The following is a 20,000-nucleotide window of genomic DNA, read 5'->3' on the forward strand; positions in this document are numbered from 1 at the left end:
TTTATTTCAGTTAACGAACATGATTTTAGTAGTTGTTGTTAACGATAACGACTCTTGTGCAGAAAGACGGAAGAGGAAGTGTACGGCCTGACGGTTCCGCTTGTCACAACCTCGATGGGCGATAAACTGGGGAAGACGGCTGGCAACGCTGTGTGGCTGAACAGAGATAAAACGTCGCCCTTCGAATTCTACCAGTACTTCCTCCGCTTGCCAGATAACAGCGTGGAGGGGTGAGTTACAGACGTCATACTCGACATGGGAGTGATCAAAGTACTGTCAAAATTGTGAAATGTCATTGTATCCGATGACCCCTTTAAGAGAAAGTAAACTGTTGAGAGAAAAAGGATGCGCGCCTGTACATCAGATGTGTGCAGCTCTTAAAGCGACGGAACTAAACATGCTGCCTGATGCATGATTGTCTTTAATCCTCAAAGACCGAGACAGCCATCCTTGGCTAAAAATAACTATTGTTCTTTTAATATAAATATATTCTAAAATATATTATATATCTGATAAATATATTCTTTAATATAAATATTTAATGTTTAATAACTTTTGAACTGCTAATCCAATTTGAATGCTGTTTTGTGATGCACATAGTCTACTCTTTTCAAAGTAGTGATATTGCATTTGTCTCATTTGGATATTCAGAGGCTCCGTAGTGAGCGTGATTACGTCATTGCATTTCCTCAGCACCGAATCGTCGATGAAACCAAGGCATTTAGTTCCTCTGAGCCAAACAGGAACAATTGTTGATGCTTAGTCCCACCCCTGTGCCCAGATTGGTTCAAACTGTCAACCAATACACTGCAAAAAATGTTTTTCTTACTTAGATTTTTTTGTTGTTTCCAGCCAAAATATCAAACAAATCTGAAATCAAGAAGGATTTTCTAGATGAGTAAAAGTGTTTGCTCAGAACAAGCAAAATAATCTGCCAATGGGCTAAAACAAGAAAACAAGATTATTTTTCTTCCACCATTGGCAGATTATTTTGCTTGTTCTGAGCAAAAACTCATTTAATTTTGACTTGTTTTTTTTTTTCTGAAAACAAGACAATATTTTTTACTTGTCCAGAAAATATTTAGATATTTTGGCTAGAAACAAGACAAAAAATCGAAGTAAGAAAAACATTTTTTTTTTTTGCAGTATAAACAGGTTTTGGTCTTTTGAACCACCGATTCGCATGTTTCTTTGTAAATCTGACAGCAAGCAGATCCATCTATTTGGTTGTTATATTTAACTAATTCTTATATAGTTTGTAAAGAAATATTTGCACTTTTTTCCCGTAGCACTCTGTATATTTCTCTCATTTTGTGTGTCGTTTGTGAATAATTTGGACTGTTTATATTTTTGTTGCACAAGACAATTTGTGCAGATGTTTTTACTACTTCCTACATTGTTCGTGTTAATTGTTCGCACCTTTTCTGATAAATATATTCTTAATCTTAAGGTTTTTTTTTTACTGTTTTGCTATTATGTAGCACTGTTTCTGCTATGACTACTCCTGAAACATTTTTGGACAGGTCTATATTGTCAGTAAACTAAATAGACCTGTTTTTCACTGAAAAGCGCCTATAATAATATTGTAATATGTGACCCTGGACCACAAAAAAAGGTTAAATTTTACAAAACTGAGATGTATACAATAAATAAGCTTTCTATTGATGTATGGTTTGTTAGGATAGGACAATATTTGACCGAGATACATCTATTTGAAAATCTGGAATCTGAGGGTGCAAAAAAATCAAAATACTGAGAAAATCACCTTTAAAGTTGTCCAAATTAAGTTCTTAACAATGCATATTACTAATCAAAAATTACATTTTGATATGTTTACAGTAGGAATTTTACAAAAAAATCTTCATGGAACATGATCTTTACTTAATTTCCTAATGATTTTTGACATAAAAGAAAAATCAATAATTTTGACCCATACAATGTATTTTTGGCTATTGCTACAAATATACCCCAGCGACTTAAGACTGGTTTTGTGCTCCAGGGTCACATATATGGCTATAACTTGCTTGGGGAATGTTATATATGGAAAAAAAAAATATTTGGAAGTGTAAAACACCTAAATACAAATTTCTAAAGAAAAAAAATCCAAACTTCAAAAAAGTCTTTGTTTGAGTGCACTGTAAAAAACACCAAATTCTTGCTACAGTTTTTCCTAAAATTCTGGAAATTTTAAATTAGCTAGACATTTGTCATTTCAAATTAGCTAGACATAAAGTTCAAGTTGGTTATGTTTATAATGATATATGACAATTGATGCTGACTGCTAGAATAGGTCTAAAAAAAAGTTGAGAGTTGGAGAATGAGCCTATTTCCAAAAACAGTGTAGTGTTCCTTTAAGGGTTAAAGGGACAGTTCACTAAAAGAATGTCTCACTCACATGACGTCTCAAACTTCTATTTTTTTTTCTTTTCTTGAGCTGAACACAAAAGATATTTTAAAGAATGTGGATAACAGGTAAAAATAAAAGTACTATAGAAGTTACCCACATTCTTCAAAATAAGTTTTATGTTCAACATATTTTATGTTTTAAAAAAAAAACTTGAAAGTGAGGAAATGGTGCGAGCATTGTCATTTTTGGGTGATGGTAGGCTAATAAAATGAAACGCAAAGAAAAATCACTCACTGTTCTTGACTGAAGATCTTTAATACAGTTGCTTTAATAAGAGTCAATGTATAATTTATGTAGTGTTATATTTTTAGATTTGTTAATTCAATTTCTTAAAAATTCCACCGACTACCTGTAAATTAAAGCACTGTTTGTTTTATTTATATATTATGTGTAAAATGAAGCCTATCTTTGTTCTTATATTTAATAATAAAGATAAAATAATGACAGGTTTCATTAGGTTAAAATCAAAAGTAAAACCAACATGACAAAGAATCATAATAAAATGGTGAAAAAAATGTGATATGATATTTTTGCCATATCGCCCACCCCTCTTATCAGTGTTGAATTTATTTGAAAATCGAAATGTTTTAAAACGTTGTCACTTTTGATCAGTTGAATGCATCTTTGCATCTTTACAAGTGTCAATTTCTTTATAAATATCTTAACCACAGACACAAAAAAATAATGCTTATTTAGCTTGACAGAAACACTTCTCTCCCTCCAGGTACCTGAAGCTCTTCACCTTCCTGTCTCTGGCTGAGGTGGAGAAGGTGATGGAGCAGCAGAGGCAGGATCCGGGCAAACGGATCGCCCACAAACGCCTGGCCGCTGAAGTCACCAAACTGGTCCACGGAAAAGAGGGCTTAGAAAGCGCCAAAAGGCAAGTTACTCAGTTGATTTAGGTCTGTAAAGTCGACATGAAACCAGAATTGACCCTATTTACTTTCCTAATACAGTTATTGTTTTGGTATAAACAGTTGAGGTCAAAAGTTTACACCCCCTTTCAGAATCTGCAAAAATGCATGTTGTTTTTTTAGTACTGACCTGAGTAAGATGTTTCACATAAAAGACATTTGATTCTTAATTCTGTGTTGTTACCTGAACAATCCACAGCTGTTTTTTGGTTTGTTTAGTGACAGTTGGACAGTTAAACTGCCTGCTGTTCTTTAAAAAAATCCTTCAGGTCCCACAAATTGATTGGTTTCCCAGCATTTTTGTGCATTTTAACCCTTTCCAACAATAACTGTTTGATTTTGAGATTCATCTTTTCACACTGAGGACAACTGAGGGACTCATATGCAACTATTACAGAAGGTTCAAACACTCACTGATGCTCCAGAAGGAAACACGAAGCATTAAGAGCTGGGGGTGAAAACTTTTGGAATTTGAAGATCAAGATTCAAGATTTTTATTTGCCATTTACACGTAAAACCAACAGTCCCATGTACATTGGAATTCTAATGCAGAGCTCTCTGAGTCATGTTTAGAAAAAAAAAATATTGCACATAAGCAGAAATATTGCACATAGAAAAGATATTGTTGCACATTTTCTTCTGTTTCACAGAAAACCATCTTATACATTACAAGCGAGATGAGGTAGTATGGTGTTGTTTTATCAATAGGGTAAAATTTAGGGTATATTTAACTTATTTTGTATTCTGGGAAACATGTAAGTATCTTCTGTAGCCTCTGAAGGGCAGTACTAAATGAAAAAAATATTTAGGCAAATATAAAGATATATATAAAGATATTTAGGCAAAATAAGAAAAATATACACATCTTTCTGTTCAAAAGTTTTCACCCCCGGCTCTTATTGCATTTTTTTTTTTTTCCTCTGGAGCATCAGTGAGTGTTTGAACCTTCTGTAATAGTTGCATATGAGTCCCTCAGTTGTCCTCAGTGTGAAAAGATGGATCTCAAAATCATACAGCCATTGTTGGAAAGGGTTCAAATACGCAAAAATGCTGAAACACCAAAGAATTTGTGGGACCTGAAGGATTTCAGGTAAACAAAAAAAAAACCCCAGCTGTGGATCATTCAGGTAACGACACAGTATTAAGAATCAAGGGGATGTAAACTTTTGAACCCTGTCATTTTTATAAATTCAACTGTTATTTTCTCTTGTGGATGTGTAAACATTGTTAATGTGAAATATCTCATTTAGGTTAGTATTAAATAACAATAACATGCATTTTGGTAATATAATTTAGCAGATTCTGAAAGGGGGGTGTAAACTTTTGACCCCAACCGTATAATAAGAAAAAGCTAAGAAAAAAACATACGTATGTATATATTATTATTATTTTTTTTTTTTTTTAAGAAGTCTCTTCTGCTCACCAAGCAAAAGCAATGGTATTCTGAAATATTTTTCCTATTTAAAAGAACTGCTTTCTATTTAATTATATTTTAAAATGTAATTTATTCCTGTGATCAAATCCGAATTTGCTGTTGCAAAAAAAACAGCAAGATAAATAATGATCATTATTATCAATATTTAAAACAGTTGAGTACATTTTTATTAGGATTCTTTGATGAATAGAAAGAACCAAAAATAAGCATTTATCTGAAATGATAAGCTTTTTGTAAAAATATACACTATACAATTTTTAGGGACTAAAATTATAGAAAGTACTTTTATTTAGCAAAAATTCTTTAAATGGAGCAAAAGTGATGATAAAGAAATTTACAATATAATTCTACTCGGTTGTTTTCAAGCAGCAAATTAGAATATTAGAACAGTTTCTGAAGGATCATGTGACTGGAGTAATGATGCTGAAAATGTTGGTCTGATCACAGAAATAAGTTACTTTTTAAAATATATTGAAATAGAAAACAGTTATTTTAAACGGTTAAAATATTTCATAGTTTCGCTGTTTTTGCTGTACTTGCTTGGTGATGTTTTAAAAACGCATTTAAAAAGTCTTTTGACTGGTAATCTGTGTATTCATCCGTCACACAGGTGCACCAATGCTCTGTACCACAGTAATGTTGAGGCTCTGGAGCAGATGAGTGACGCTGAACTCCAGGAGCTTTTCCGAGAGGCTCCGTTCCACGAGATTTTCCTGGATCCAGGAACGACGGTGCTGGACGCCTGCAGAAGAGCGCAAGCCATTCCCGACGGACCACGAGGGTGAGACGCCATTCTGTTATCAGTAGTAATGTTTTGGAATGTTCAGTTTTAAAAGCAACATTTTGTTACATTGTTACTTTTTATACAACACATGTTACTTTGTATCACTCTCAGGTGACATTCTGTTTGATTCTGGCTCTTAAACAGTTGTTTCGTGTTATTTACTAGTTTTTTTCTCATTGTGTTTTTATGTTTAGGTATCAAATGATCAAGGATGGTGGCGTTTGGATCAACCACCAGAGGGCAGCAAACCCCGAGCAAGTCCTAGTTCTGGGTCAACACATACTTTCCAACGGACTCAGCCTGATCCGAGTGGGAAAGAGGAACTTTTACATCCTAAAGTGGCTTAGTATGTGAATTACCAGTTTGGAAATACACCCTAACACCATTCCAGACCCTTCTAAGGCATATAAGGCATATTTTGCCTTCCAAACAAACTGTGCGCCACTGTTGAAAATCCCAAAGCTGGCCAGCAGTGGTCAGTAGAGGTCTGTCTGGGTTCAGGATGCTAACCTGCGCTCCGTCTGCTTGAACTTATCAAAGACTTTGAAATTATATGTTGAATTGTGCTCTTGAGAAACCCCATGCGAATGTCTGTGGATTATATCAAAGACGTGAGAACAGACTTTGCCTTGTTTGTGCCTGTTTTATTTGGACAAATTACAAGGTTTAATGTGTGAATACGCTCCTGATTTTAAATCGCGCTGGAAAACTGGATCGGTTCGACTCTTTAATTAAATCTATTATGATATTTTAAATGTTTTTTTCCACGGCTTCTGAGGTGAAACTGACAGGAGTGTGAAGCAATATTATGTTATATGATTTAATTCATATCGCTCAAGTTCAAGCACATTTAAAAACTAAAATAAATACATTGAACAGAGTTTTACAAAGCTGAATAAGCGTATAAATGTATTTTATTACAGAAACAAGGTAAGTGTGGAAGCCCATTTCAGTCACAGAAAAAAAAGTTGCAACTTTGGAGTTTGTTTCTCACAATTCAGAATTGTGTGATGTTAACACAGAATTGCAAGATATAAATCTGACAATTTTATATATTTTATAACTTTTTTTTCTACTGCAGAAAAAAAAAAGCAACTTTTTCTCTCAATTCTAAGAGGAGGAAAAAGTTAGAATTACAAGCTATAAAAAAATTACTTGGAATTACCTTTGTTTTTTTACTCTGTGGTGGGAAAAAAATAATTGCAATATATAAAATTTAGAATTGTGAGCTATAAATTGGAATTCTGAGTTCTGAGTGCCTAAAAAACCTAAAAAAAAAAAACATTTCTGAAATTAAATTTAGGTCATAATCATGTATATGATGTTACATGATTCATATAGCTCAAGTTCAAGCACATTTAAAATCTAAAATAAATACATTAAACAGAATTTTACAAAGCTAAATAAGAGTATAAATGTATTTTATTACAGAAACAAGGTAGGTGTGGAAGCCCGTTTCAGGTCACAGAAAAAAAGTTGCAACTTTGGACTTCGTTTCTTCAGAATTGTGAGTTTATATTTTGCAACTTTTTGTTCTACCACAGAAAAAAAAGAAAGGTAAATGCAACTTCTCTCAATTCTGAGAGAAAAAATTGTGAGGAAAAAATAACTACAAACCAAAAAAAACTTGGATTTACATAAATTTTTTATTCTGTGGTGGAAATAAAATTAAGTGCAAGATATCAACTCAGAATTGTGAGCTATAAATTGGAATTCTAGGTTCTGAGTGCCTAAAAAACTCGTTAAACATTTCTGAATTTAAATTTAATTTATATCGCTCAAGTTCAAGCACATTTAAAAACTAAAATAAATACGTTAAACAGAGTTTTACAAAGCTGAATAAGCGTATAAATGTATTTTATTACAGAAACAAGGTAGGTGTGGAAGCCCATTTCAGTCACAGAAAAAATTTGTGCAACTTTGGAGTTTGTTTCTCACAATTCAGAATTGTGTGATGTTAACACAGAATTGCAAGATATAAATCTGACAATTTTATATTTTGCAACTTTTTTCTCTACTGCAGAAAAAAAGCAACTTTTTCTCTCAATTCTAAGAGGAGGAAAAAGTTAGAATTACAAGCTATAAAAAAACAACTTGGAATTACCTTTGTTTTTTTACTCTGTGGTGGGAAAAAAAATAATTGCAATATATGTGTGCCTAAAAAACCTAAAAAAATATTTCTGAAATTAAATTTAGGTCATAATCGTGTATATGATGTTACATGATTCATATCGCTCAAGTTCAAGCACATTTAAAATCTAAAATAATACATTAAACAGAGTTTTACAAAGCTGAATAAGAGTATAAATGTATTTTATTACAGAAACAAGGTAAGTGTGGAAGCCCGTTTCAGGTCACAGAAAAAAAGTTGCAACTTTGGACTTCGTTTCTTCAGAATTGTGAGTTTATATTTTGCAACTTTTTTTTCTACCACTGAAAAAAAGAAAGGTAAATGCAACTTGTTCTCTCAATTCTGAGAGAAAAAATTGTGAGGAAAAAATAACTACAAACAAAAAAAATCTTGGATTTACATACATTTTTTATTCTGTGGTGGAAATAAAATTAAGTGCAAGATATCAACTCAGAATTGTGAGCTATAAATTGGAATTCTAGGTTCTGAGTGCCTAAAAAACTCGTTAAACATTTCAAGTTCAAGCACATTTAAAAACTAAAATAAATACGTTAAACAGAGTTTTACAAAGCTGAATAAGAGTATAAATGTATTTCATTACAGAAACAAGGTAAGTGTGAAAGCCCGTTTCGGTCACAGAAAAAAAAAAGTTGCAACTTTGGAGTTTGTTTCTCACAATTCTGAGAAAAAAAATCAGAATCGTGTGATGTTAACACAGAATTGCAAGATATAAATCTGACAATTTTATATTTTGCAACTTTTTTTTCTATACCACAGAAAAAAAAAGAAAAAGCAACTTTTTCTCAATTCTAAGAGGAGGAAAAAGAATTACAAGCTATAAAAAAACAACTTGGAATTACCTTTGTTTTTTTACTCTGTGGTGGGAAAAAAAATAATTGCAATATATAAAATTTAGAATTGTGAGCTATAAATTGGAATTCTGAGTTCTGAGTGCCTAAAAAAACATTTCTGAAATTAAATTTAGGTCATAATCGTGTATATGATGTTACATGATTCATATAGCTCAAGTTCAAGCACATTAAAAATCTAAAATAATACATTAAACAGAATTTTACAAAGCTGAATAAGAGTATAAATGTATTTTATTACAGAAACAAGGTAAGTGTGGAAGCCCGTTTCAGGTCACAGAAAAAAAGTTGCAACTTTGGACTTCGTTTCTTCAGAATTGTGAGTTTATATTTTGCAACTTTTTTTTTCTACCACAGAAAAAAAAGAAAGGTAAATGCAACTTTTTCTCTCAATTATGAGAGAAAAAATTGTGAGGAAAAAATAACTACAAACAAAAAAAATCTTGGATTTACATACATTTTTTATTCTGTGGTGGAAATAAAATTAAGTGCAAGATATCAACTCAGAATTGTGAGCTATAAATTGGAATTCTAGGTTCTGAGTGCCTAAAAAACTCGTTAAACATTTCTGAATTTAAATTTAATTTATATCGCTCAAGTTCAAGCACATTTAAAAACTAAAATAAATACGTTAAACGGAGTTTTACAAAGCTGAATAAGAGTATAAATGTATTTCATTACAGAAACAAGGTAGGTGTGAAAGCCCATTTCAGTCACAGAAAAAAAAGTTGCAACTTTGGAGTTTGTTTCTCACAATTCAGAATTGTGTGATGTTAACAGAATTGCGAGATATAAATCTGACAATTTTATATTTTGCAACTTTTTTTTGTACTGCAGAAAAAAAAGAGCAACTTTTTCTCTCAATTCTAAGAGGAGGAAAAAGTTAGAATTACAAGCTATAAAAAAACAACTTGGAATTACCTTTGTTTTTTTACTCTGTGGTGGGAAAAAATAATTGCAATATATAAAATTTAGAATTGTGAGCTATAAATTGGAGTTCTGAGTGCCTAAAAAAACATTTCTGAAATTAAATTTAGGTCATAATCATGTATATGATGTTACATGATTCATATAGCTCAAGTTCAAGCACATTAAAAATCTAAAATAAATACGTTAAACAGAATTTTACAAAGCTAAATAAGAGTATAAATGTATTTTATTACAGAAACAAGGTAAGTGTGGAAGCCCGTTTCAGGTCACAGAAAAAAAGTTGCAACTTTGGACTTCGTTTCTTCAGAATTGTGAGTTTATATTTTGCAACTTTTTCTCAATTCTAAGAGGAGGAAAAAGTTAGAATTACAAGCTATAAAAAAACAACTTGGAATTACCTTTGTTTTTTTACTCTGTGGTGGGAAAAAAAATAATTGCAATATATAAAATTTAGAATTGTGAGCTATAAATTGGAATTCTGAGTTCTGAGTGCCTAAAAAACCTAAAAAAACATTTCTGAAATTAAATTTAGGTCATAATCATGTATATGATGTTACATGATTCATATAGCTCAAGTTCAAGCACATTTAAAATCTAAAATAAATACGTTAAACAGAATTTTACAAAGCTAAATAAGAGTATAAATGTATTTTATTACAGAAACAAGGTAAGTGTGGAAGCCCGTTTTGGTCACAGAAAAAAAAAAGTTGCAACTTTGGAGTTTGTCACAATTCTGAGAAAAAAAGTCAGAATTCTGAGTTTATATTTTGCAACTTTTTATTCTAACACAGAAAAAAAGAATAAGGAACTTGCAACTCTTTTCTCTCAATTCTGAGAGAAAACATTGTGAGGGAAAAAAGCAGACAAGCTATAAAAATGGAGCACATACACTACCAGTCAAAAGTTTTTGAACAGTAGGTTTTTTTTTTAAAGAATTCATTTATTTGATTCGAAGTATAGCAAAAACAGTAAAATTCAGAAATATTTTTACTATTCAAAATAACCGATTTCTATTTAAATATATATTTAAATGTAATTTATTCCAGTGATTTCAAAGCGAAATTTTCAGCATCATTACTCCAGTCCAAAAAATTGTGAGGAAAAAAGCAGAATTACAAGCTATAAAAAAATAAATAAAAAAAAAACTGGATTTACTTTTTTTTTTTTTTTTATTCTGTGGTGAAAAAATAAATAATTGCAAGATACAAACTCAGAATTGTGAGCTACTGTATAAATTGGAATTCTAGGTTCTGAGTGCCTAAAAAACTCATCAAACATTTCTGAATTAAAAATTAGGTCAAAATCATGTAGGTTTGTATTGAGCTTTCTTAAACTGACCAAGTTTGGTGTGTTGACAGGAGAAGAGATACTGGCAAACAGGCATGTCACCATCCTCATCTGCTGTGTGTAAACCGCTGTCAGTTTAGAAAGCGTCCATCACCGTAGCTGAAGACACTTCTGAAAACTGCAGGTTTGTGACGCCCACACAAACTCATACAGACTTGCAGTTCTTGTCAGGACGATTGCAATGTCTAATCGGGGCAATGCTGTTCCTGGAAATGTTTTGGCAATTGCAGCTTCTCACTTCTAGGAACAAATTAAACTTGTAGTGAATCTCTTGTCGTACTTCCACATTTTGTGGTTTTAGTGTCTCAAATTCAGAAACATCATCGACAGATAGCAGAGAGTGTGACACATTACAGGTAATGAAATCAAACCATCTTAGTTTATAGGAATCATTTGTTTCATCATGCATTCTTGTGAATTTTAAATTTCTTGAAGTTTTATTACTACCTTTTTGAGTAAGGTTTTTTCTCAGGATTTCAAAAGCAATTTTGAGAGACCATCAAAATATATATATATTTGCATTTTGCATGTTTTTAAGCCTAAGTTTATATATTCTCATATGATTCTTTCACAATATTATTTAGAACAATTCATTTCCTGATGAAGTTCATCTACAGGTTTTTAGTTTCGTTTTCACCGTCAATTTGTAGCATTTCCACGAGATTCCATTGTTTTTTAAAACCGAATCTTTTAAATGATTCATTGAACCAACGTGAATCACTCACTTGAAGGAAAACCTACATATAATGAGAGTAAACCAACAGTTCATACGTTTTTCTGGGCAAGCAGAAAAATCTGTGAGTCAACAAAGTTTTTGAACAGTAAGATTTGTAATGTTTTTTTTTTTTTAAGAATTCATTTATTTGATTCAAAGTACAGCAAAAACAGTAAAATTCTGAAATATTTTTACTATTCAAAACAACTGTTTTCTATTTAAATATATATTAAAATGTAATTTATTCCTGTGATCAAAGCTACATTTTCAGCATCATTACTCCAGTCTTTAATATCACATGATCCTTCAGAAATCGTTCTAATATGCTGATTTGCTGCTCAAAAACATCCATAATCATTGTTAAAAACAGCTGAGTAGATTTTTTTTCAGGTTTCTTTGAACAGAAAGTGTAAAAGAATATTTTCTCAAATTATAAGTCTTTATCATCACTTTTGGTCATTTTAAAGCATCCTTGCTAAATAAAAGTATTAATTTCTACAATTTCTTTACCAAAATAATATATATAAATTTTAGCTAAATGCTGATCTTTGGATCTTTTTATTCATCAAAGAATCCTAAGAAAAATGTAAACAGTTTAAATATTATTATTATTAATAATAAAGAATATTAGAATGATTTCTGAAGGATCATGTGACACGACTAGAGTAATGATGCTAAAAAAATCAGCTTTAAAATCACGGGAATAAATTATATTTTATAACATTCAAATAGAAAGCAGTTTTTTTAAATAGTAAAAATATTTCACATTTTTCAAAATAAATTTGAATACGTTTTTAAACACGTAAAATTCACAACTGTGCTCGCTAAAGCATCCTTGGTAAATAAAAGTATTAATTTCTATAATTTATTTCCCAAAATAATGTTATAAAAACGTTCTATTTCACATAAATGCTGATCTTTGGGTCTTTCTATTCATCAAAGAATCCTGAAAAATATGTACTCGACTGTTTTAAATATTATTAATAATAATAATAAAGTAAATAAAAGTATTAATTTCCATCATTTCTTTCCCAAAATAATGTTACAAAATCTTTATCTTTGGATCTTTCAATTCATCAAAGAATCCTAAGAAAAATGTACTCAAGTGTTTAAATATTATTAATAATAAAGCATATTATAATGATTTCTGAAGGATCATGTGACACTGAAGACTAGTAATGATGCTAAAAAAAATCAGCTTTGAAATCACAGGAATAAATTATATTTTAAAATATATTCAAATAGAACGCAGTTATTTTAAATAGTAAAAATATTTCACATTTTTCAAAATACATTTTAATACGTTTTTAAACACGTAAAATTCACATCTGTGCTCGCTAAAGCATCCTTGGTAAATAAAAGTATTAATTTCTATGATTTAAATAATGTTACAAAAGCTTTAACTGTTTTAAATATTATTAATAATAAAGCACATTAGAATGATTTCTGAAGGATCATGTTATACTGAAGACTGCAGTAACGATGCTATAAAAATCAGCTTTGAAATCTTAGGAATAAATTATATTTTAAAACGTATCAAAATAGAAAGCAGTTTTTTTAAATAATAAAAATTTTTCAAAATAAGGTTTAATAAGTTTTTAAACACGTAAAACTCACACCTGTGCTCGCCAAAGCATCCTTGGTAAATAAAAGTATTCATTTCTTTCCCAAAATAATGTTTTATTTCACATAAATGCTAATCTTTGGATTTTTCTATTCATCAAAGAATCTTAAGAAAAATGTACTCAACTGTTTTAAATATTATTAATAATAATAAAGCATATTAGAATGATTTCTGAAGGATCATGTGACACGACTAGAGTAATGATGCTAAGAAAACTGCTTTAAAATCAGGAATAAATTATATTTTAAAACGTATTAAAATAGAAAGCAGTTATTTTAAAAAGTAAAAATATTTCACATTTTTCAAAATAATTTTTTTAAACATGTAAAACTCACACCTGTGCTCCTAAAGCATCCTTGGTAAATAAAAGTATTAATTTCTTTCCCCAAATAATGTTTTATTTCACATAAATGCTAATCTTTGGATCTTTCTAATTATCAAAGAATCCTAAAAAAAATGTATTCAACTGTTTTAAATAATAATAAGGCATATTAGAATGATTTCTGAAGGATCGTGTGACACTAAAGACTAGAGTAATGATTCTAAAAAAAATGAAATCACAGGAATAAATTATATTTTAAAACGTATCAAAATAGAACGCAGTTATTTTAAATAGTAAAAATATTTCACATTTTTCAAAATAACTTTTAATAAGTTTTTAAACACGTAAAATTCACATCTGTGCTTGCTAAAGCATCCTTGGTAAATAAAAGTATTAATTTCTATGATTTAAATAATGTTACAAAAGCTTTAACTGTTTTAAATATTATTAATAATAAGGCATATTAGAATGATTTCTGAAGGATCGTGTGACACTAAAGACTAGAGTAACGATTCTAAAAAAAAAATGCTTTGAAATCACAGGAATAAATTATATTTTAAAATATATTCAAATAGAACGCAGTTATTTTAAATAGTAAAAATATTTCACATTTTTCAAAATAAATTTTAATAAGGTAATCAGCTACCTTAAGTGCGACGCATCAGCGAATCATTTAGTGAACCGATTCGAAAATGATTCATTCGAACGAAGCGACTCGTTGCAGTCAGAACTCGGAGGCTCGTCGAGGGTGTTTGTTGATTTCTTTCTCTCGGCCTGTGAGTGGGGGATGTGCGCTGCGAGAAGGCGGATCTCCGATGCACCAATCCACGGCGCTGCCCTGGTCGTTTAAAGAGCTCTTTGTGTCAATCACGCGTTTTTTTTTCATCGCCATATTGGGCGCCGAAAAGCCTCGCCTTGTTATTTCTCTTCCCCTTTTTTTACTACGACGCGCAGTTGACAGGAGTGGCCATCGCGAACGCTGCTTTTGTTTTGATGATCGTCGCCCGTCCGTGTTTTTCGCTCATGCGGCGCACCAGGGGCGAGCTTGCCTTTACGCCCGTCGCTTTGGATCGCGTTAACGCAGGAAGGAACGCTTTGTAACAGCTGTTGGGTTTGTGTTTTCATCTCGAACGCCTTAAAATGTCTAACGTGCGCTTGTCTAACGGCAGCCCGACGCTGGAGCGGATGGAAGCGCGACTGTCCGATCAGCCCAAGCCGTCGGCTTGTCGGAACCTGTTTGGTCCGGTGGATCATGAAGAGTTAAAGAAGGATTTCCAGCGGCAGCTGAAGGCGATGGAGGACGCGTCCGCGGACGCGTGGAACTTCGACTTCTCCACGCACACGCCGCGCACCGACGGCAGATACCAGTGGGAAGCCCTGGATATTCGCTCGGTGCCCGGTTTCTACAGCAGATCGGAGCGGGGGAAGGGCTCCAATCTTCATATTTGCTCCTCTGGGAATAATAACGATAATAATGTGGATGTGGATGTTAATGGCAATCACGACTGTCGGGTAACGGAGCAGAGCGCGGAGACGCCCGAAAAAGACCGAGAGCAGAGGAAGAGATCCTCCTGTCTCGGTAGGTGCTGCTTCATCTATGAATCGATCTTCAATTTCAGATACGCGTTTATGCGTTTAATTATAACTCATAACTTTTTCAGTATATTAAAAATGATTTATCTATCTATATCTATCACACCTGCATGCAATTGCATTTTGACTTTGGCTTGTGAAACCTAAAGTTTGATGTACTTTACAAATTTAATACGCATTGCAACACAGTTGAATTTGATTTAATATGCTCTAATGTTACTCCAAACAATTCGCAATGATGGGTGGATGACACTTTCACATTTAGTTTTAGTAAATGACAGTGTTTGTTTCGTTTCATGTTTTTTTAGTATCAGACTCGTCGTGTCATAGCAAACGCTCGCACATCTGTGTAGAAGAAGTGACCCGGACGCCCAGAAAGCCCAAAAAACCCAGAAAACACCCCAACCCGACAGCCACATAAACCTAGTGAGGTGAGCACAACTGGTTTTCCTTTTGTACTTGAACATTTAAGTAATTTTCAAAGAAAAAAAAAATGCTGTTTTTGGTTTGAAAATAGTAGAGAAGAATCGAATAGTGTGTCAAAACTGCTTTAGATAAGTTCATTTTAATCATATTGCGTTAGCACCAGGTTTGCCTTTATTTTTCCTTTTATACTTGAACATTTGAGTCATTTTCAGAGAAAAAAAAAAATGCTGTTTTTGGTTTGAAAATAGTAGAGAAGAATTAAATGGTGTGTCAAAACCGCTTTAGATAAGTTAATTTTAATCATATTGCATTAGCACTCTGTTTGCCTTTATTTTACTATGTTGTAATCTATCTGATATAGATATGTGGATGTAAAACATTGGCGTTTTATTCAAAGTACAATTTTTAAAGTTTATTGGACAACATTTAACAAAAAAGTGTTAAGTTTTTCTACTTAAAAAATTTCACTTAATGTGTTAAACTTGCAGTTTCTTTGTTAAAGTCACTAGCAATTTCTAAGTTCTAAGTAAGTTAAAAAATCTGATGTAGAAAGAGTTTTGTTCACTGTAATTGAAGAGCAGTCTTGGAGTCGGTGAAAGGGTTAATCACGGTGGGTTTACTACGAGAGCTCGAGTTTCCTTCAGAGTGAAAAAAATTTTACACGTCAGCAGTGTTCACTCATTTTCTGCTGTATTTACACCTGGACCCTCGTTTATTATACGTGCGTGTTTCCACGCATGTAAAACTGTGTTGATTTGCTCAGTGCTTTAAAATGCCACACCTGAAGATGTTGTATTTAAATGCTGTTTTCAAGTCTAAATTGAGTCCATAAATCTGATGTAACTGCAGATTAGTGTTACCTCACTTAGTCATGTGAGAAAGCGTCCTGCCAAATCAATGTCACCGGGCTGCTGGTCAATGAGCAAATAAGAGCCGGTCGCGGCACATTGCTAAAGTCATAACATTAGTAATGAAGTGTGTTTTGCTTTGGTGGGACTCAAAACGCTTCATGATCTCATTTTCCAGTGTGTTGTTTTTTTTTGTTTTTTTGTTTTCATTCAGTTTTTTGCGGGTTTACAGCTCGTCTGGTTTGTGTTATGGTGTGACTCACATGCGTGCTGTCCTTATCTCTGCCTTAGAGTCAACAGAGTTTTATTGCCATGATTGTTAACGTTTACAATATCGCTATATAAATATAAAAGTATTTATAGTATGCACAGTGAAGAAAATAAACCAGGTGAATAATGACACAAAAACCTGCACGCTTGTTTCCGTCACGGGATAATAACTTTTTTCCACGAATTGGGCTTTTCTTACAATTCTGAGTCAATAATTTAAGACTTTCTTTTTTATTGCAATTGTGAGGGGAGAAAAAAAGTCAGAATTGCGAGAAATTCAAATCCAAATTGTGAGATTAAAGTGCCTTTTATGGATTTTTTTTTTTTTTTTAATGTGTTGTGTGCTGGGAACAATTGTGAGATATAAACTCTGAGTGCAGAGGAAAAAAGTCAGAATTGTGTGATTTATGAATCACTATTTCCTTTATTGTTTTTGTTTTTTATTAAGAATGACTATTACCTTTATTACAACACCGTAAAACAAATTTGCGAGATTTGGCGAAAACATTTGTGCGAAAAAGTCAGAATTGCAAGATATAAACTTGCAAGTCAGAATTGTGTAATCAAAAATCACTATTGCCTTTATATAGTATATTTTATATATATATATATATATATATATATAATATAATATTTCATCTAAAACAACAACAAATAACAGGTTTGTCAAAAGAATTTGTGCAAAAAGTCACAATTGCATCATCTAAACTTGCAAAAAAAAAAAACAGATTTATGTAATTAAAAGTCACTATTACCTTTATATAGTTATTTATGTATTTTGTGTCTAAAACAACAGATTTGTGTAATTAAGTCACTATTACCTTATATGTATGTGTGTGTGTGTATATATATATATATATATATATATATATATATATATATATATATTTAATTAATTTTTTTAATGTATTTTGTCTAAAACAACAAAAAAACATTAGTGAAATTTGTCAGAAAGATTTGCACAAAAGTCAGAATGGCAAGATATAAACTTGCAACTGCGAGTAAAAATCACTATTACCATTTATTTATTTTTATGTATTTTGTGTCTAAAACGACAACAAAAAACTGATTTGTGTAATTAAAAATCACTATTACTATATATATATATATATATATATATATAGTAATAGTGATTTTTAATTACACAAATCAGTTATATATATATATATATATATATAAATTGTGTATTTTGTGTCTAAAACAACAACAAAAATAGTCAGAATTGCAAGATATAAACTTGCAACTGCGAGTAAAAATTACTATTACCTTTTATTTATGTATTTCTTTTTTTTTATGTATTTTGTGTCGGAAACAACTAAACTCATTTGCAAGATTTGTCAAAAGAAATGTGCACAAAAGTCAGAATTGTGTGATTTAAAAAAAATTGCAGTTACCTATAATTTTTTGTTTGTTGGAAACAAACAAACTAATTTATTTTGCAAGATTGCAAGATGTAAATATTTGATTTTAATATTGCAATTACCTTTATTTATGTGTGTTGGAAACAAATCACAACTGAGATTTAAAATGAATTCAGTTTTGTAAAATACAAGCTTATAATTCTATATACCTTAAATAAACTTAGTTTTCTTGTAATCCTGAGGAAAATGTCAGACTTGCAACTGAACTGTGAGATAAAAAGTTGTAATGTTTTTTTTTTTAATTCAATGGCTTTCATACAAAAAAGGACAATCATACTAAATAATATATCTGTTATTTTCATTAAAAGCATGTTACTAATTCTCTCGTATTTCCTGACAGGGCTGAAGTCGATGTCGTGGGTTTGGTGACCTCAGTGCTTGCTGAACGAAAGATTTTTTTTTTGGGAAAAACGGACGAGCGATTGGAGGAACGAGTGGAAAATCAAACATATCAACTCTAAGAGTGTGTTCAAGCACTGAAACAAACACTAAAGTTCTGGCACCCAAGAAAAAAAAAAAAAAAAAGCAACTGCCTCGTAAAGCAGTGTATGTAGCAGTGTGCAATTAGGTTGAATTTCCTTTTTTGCTCATTTTTGTTTTTCTTACTACCTGTGTATATAAATATATATTTGTTCCTTTTCGTATGTAGCACATAATTAGTATTATGTTGGAAAATTCTATTTTTTTTTTATTTTTTTTTTGTGGAGGTGTGAGTTTGGTTTGACTTGAAGAGCCACCGTTGCCGTGTGTAGATTATTTCCTAAATGCTGTTTTTTTTATTATTTTTTTTTTTTATTGGCTTTTTGTTTTTTTGGTTAGATGAGGTACACAAAATACCAGTTGAATCTATGAATGGATCCAGATGGATCTGAACATCTCAGCCTCTTGTTTTTGTTCATTTTTTGAAGGTGATGTTAAAGTAAAAGTAAAAGTTCAAACTCTTGAGGTCAAACCTTGTAGCATCGACCAGTATTACAAGTATCAGGCACTTCCTTGGAGGCGAAATGTCTCTTTCACCCTCTTAAATTATTTCTTTTTAAGACGTTTCTTGATCATCTGTAATTTGCGTGAAAATTTTCTACTGATATTTTTTTGGTTTCACTTTTGACTCAATCACCCTTGATTATGCCTTATTTTTCTTTGCGTATGCATCTGTAACACTCTGTGGTGAAACCTGATGCATAACTGTATTTATAAAGTAAATATTAATATTTGAACGATTTACACTTGCCTGTGTATTTGTGTAAACTTTGAAGTGTACCTGTGTACATAACTTTGTAAAAACACTGAGAAAATTAAAACTAACTTATTTATGTCAAGCTTTTTTTTTGGAAATTAAAAATGGGGTTTTTTTTGGTCAAAGGTTTGAGTCGTTATTTTTGTAAATGCTTTTTTTTTTGGTAGTTTCTGGTTTTTAAAAATATTATTTTAACACTTTGTAAGAGGTTGCAAACTGAGCCTGATTAAAATATTTGATAAGTGCTTTTTTTTGTCATTTGTGTGGTTATACAATGTGCTGCAATCAATTAAAAGAGAATTAAATTATTTCAACCCACATCTGTCTTATTTGAACATTTTATAATATATTGTCAGTTCAGACCCTTAAATGTGCATTAAACCATCATCTAGGAATGTAAGTGCGTTCAAATTCTTAGGCAAAATATATATTTTTAATGCTTTTAAAAATGTATGTGTGTATATATATATATATATAAATAAAACATATTTTCAAATTTTTCAAAAGCATTACAAAATATATATTTAAACAATTTTTTGGCCATTTTTGAAAATGTATATCTGGAAAAAATAAAATCTTTATGCTAAAACCTGTTTTATATAAATATATTTTGAAATGCTTTTTGAAAAGTATATTTAATTTTCTTTTCAACAAGGTTGGCCAAAGATATATTTCTACAAATATATATTTACTTATATATAAAAAAATGTTGGCCATTTTTTAACAT

At 31.2% G+C, this 20,000-nt stretch overlaps 2 protein-coding genes across 2 annotated transcripts in view; both read left to right on the forward strand.

The window, feature by feature from the left end:
* Positions 1-6,521, forward strand: part of yars2 (tyrosyl-tRNA synthetase 2, mitochondrial) — a 10,429-nt gene extending 3,908 nt beyond the window's left edge. The window contains exons 2-5 of the mRNA XM_073832034.1: positions 63-230; positions 3,132-3,287; positions 5,367-5,537; positions 5,735-6,521. Of these exons, the coding sequence (XP_073688135.1) occupies positions 63-230; positions 3,132-3,287; positions 5,367-5,537; positions 5,735-5,894 (655 nt within the window). The 3' untranslated portion in view covers positions 5,895-6,521. The remainder of the gene's footprint in view (positions 1-62; positions 231-3,131; positions 3,288-5,366; positions 5,538-5,734) is intronic.
* A 7,808-nt stretch (positions 6,522-14,329) lies between these two features.
* cdkn1bb (cyclin dependent kinase inhibitor 1Bb) lies at positions 14,330-19,572 on the forward strand. Its single transcript, XM_073832005.1, has 3 exons — positions 14,330-15,057; positions 15,380-15,502; positions 18,377-19,572. The coding sequence occupies exons 1-2, from the start codon at positions 14,619-14,621 to the stop codon at positions 15,490-15,492; spliced, it is 552 nt and encodes a 183-aa protein (XP_073688106.1). The 5' UTR covers positions 14,330-14,618; the 3' UTR covers positions 15,493-15,502; positions 18,377-19,572.
* The last annotated feature ends 428 nt before the right edge of the window (positions 19,573-20,000 follow it).

This window comes from Garra rufa, chromosome 25 (assembly GCF_049309525.1).
Source record: "Garra rufa chromosome 25, GarRuf1.0, whole genome shotgun sequence".
NCBI lineage: Eukaryota > Metazoa > Chordata > Actinopteri > Cypriniformes > Cyprinidae > Garra > Garra rufa.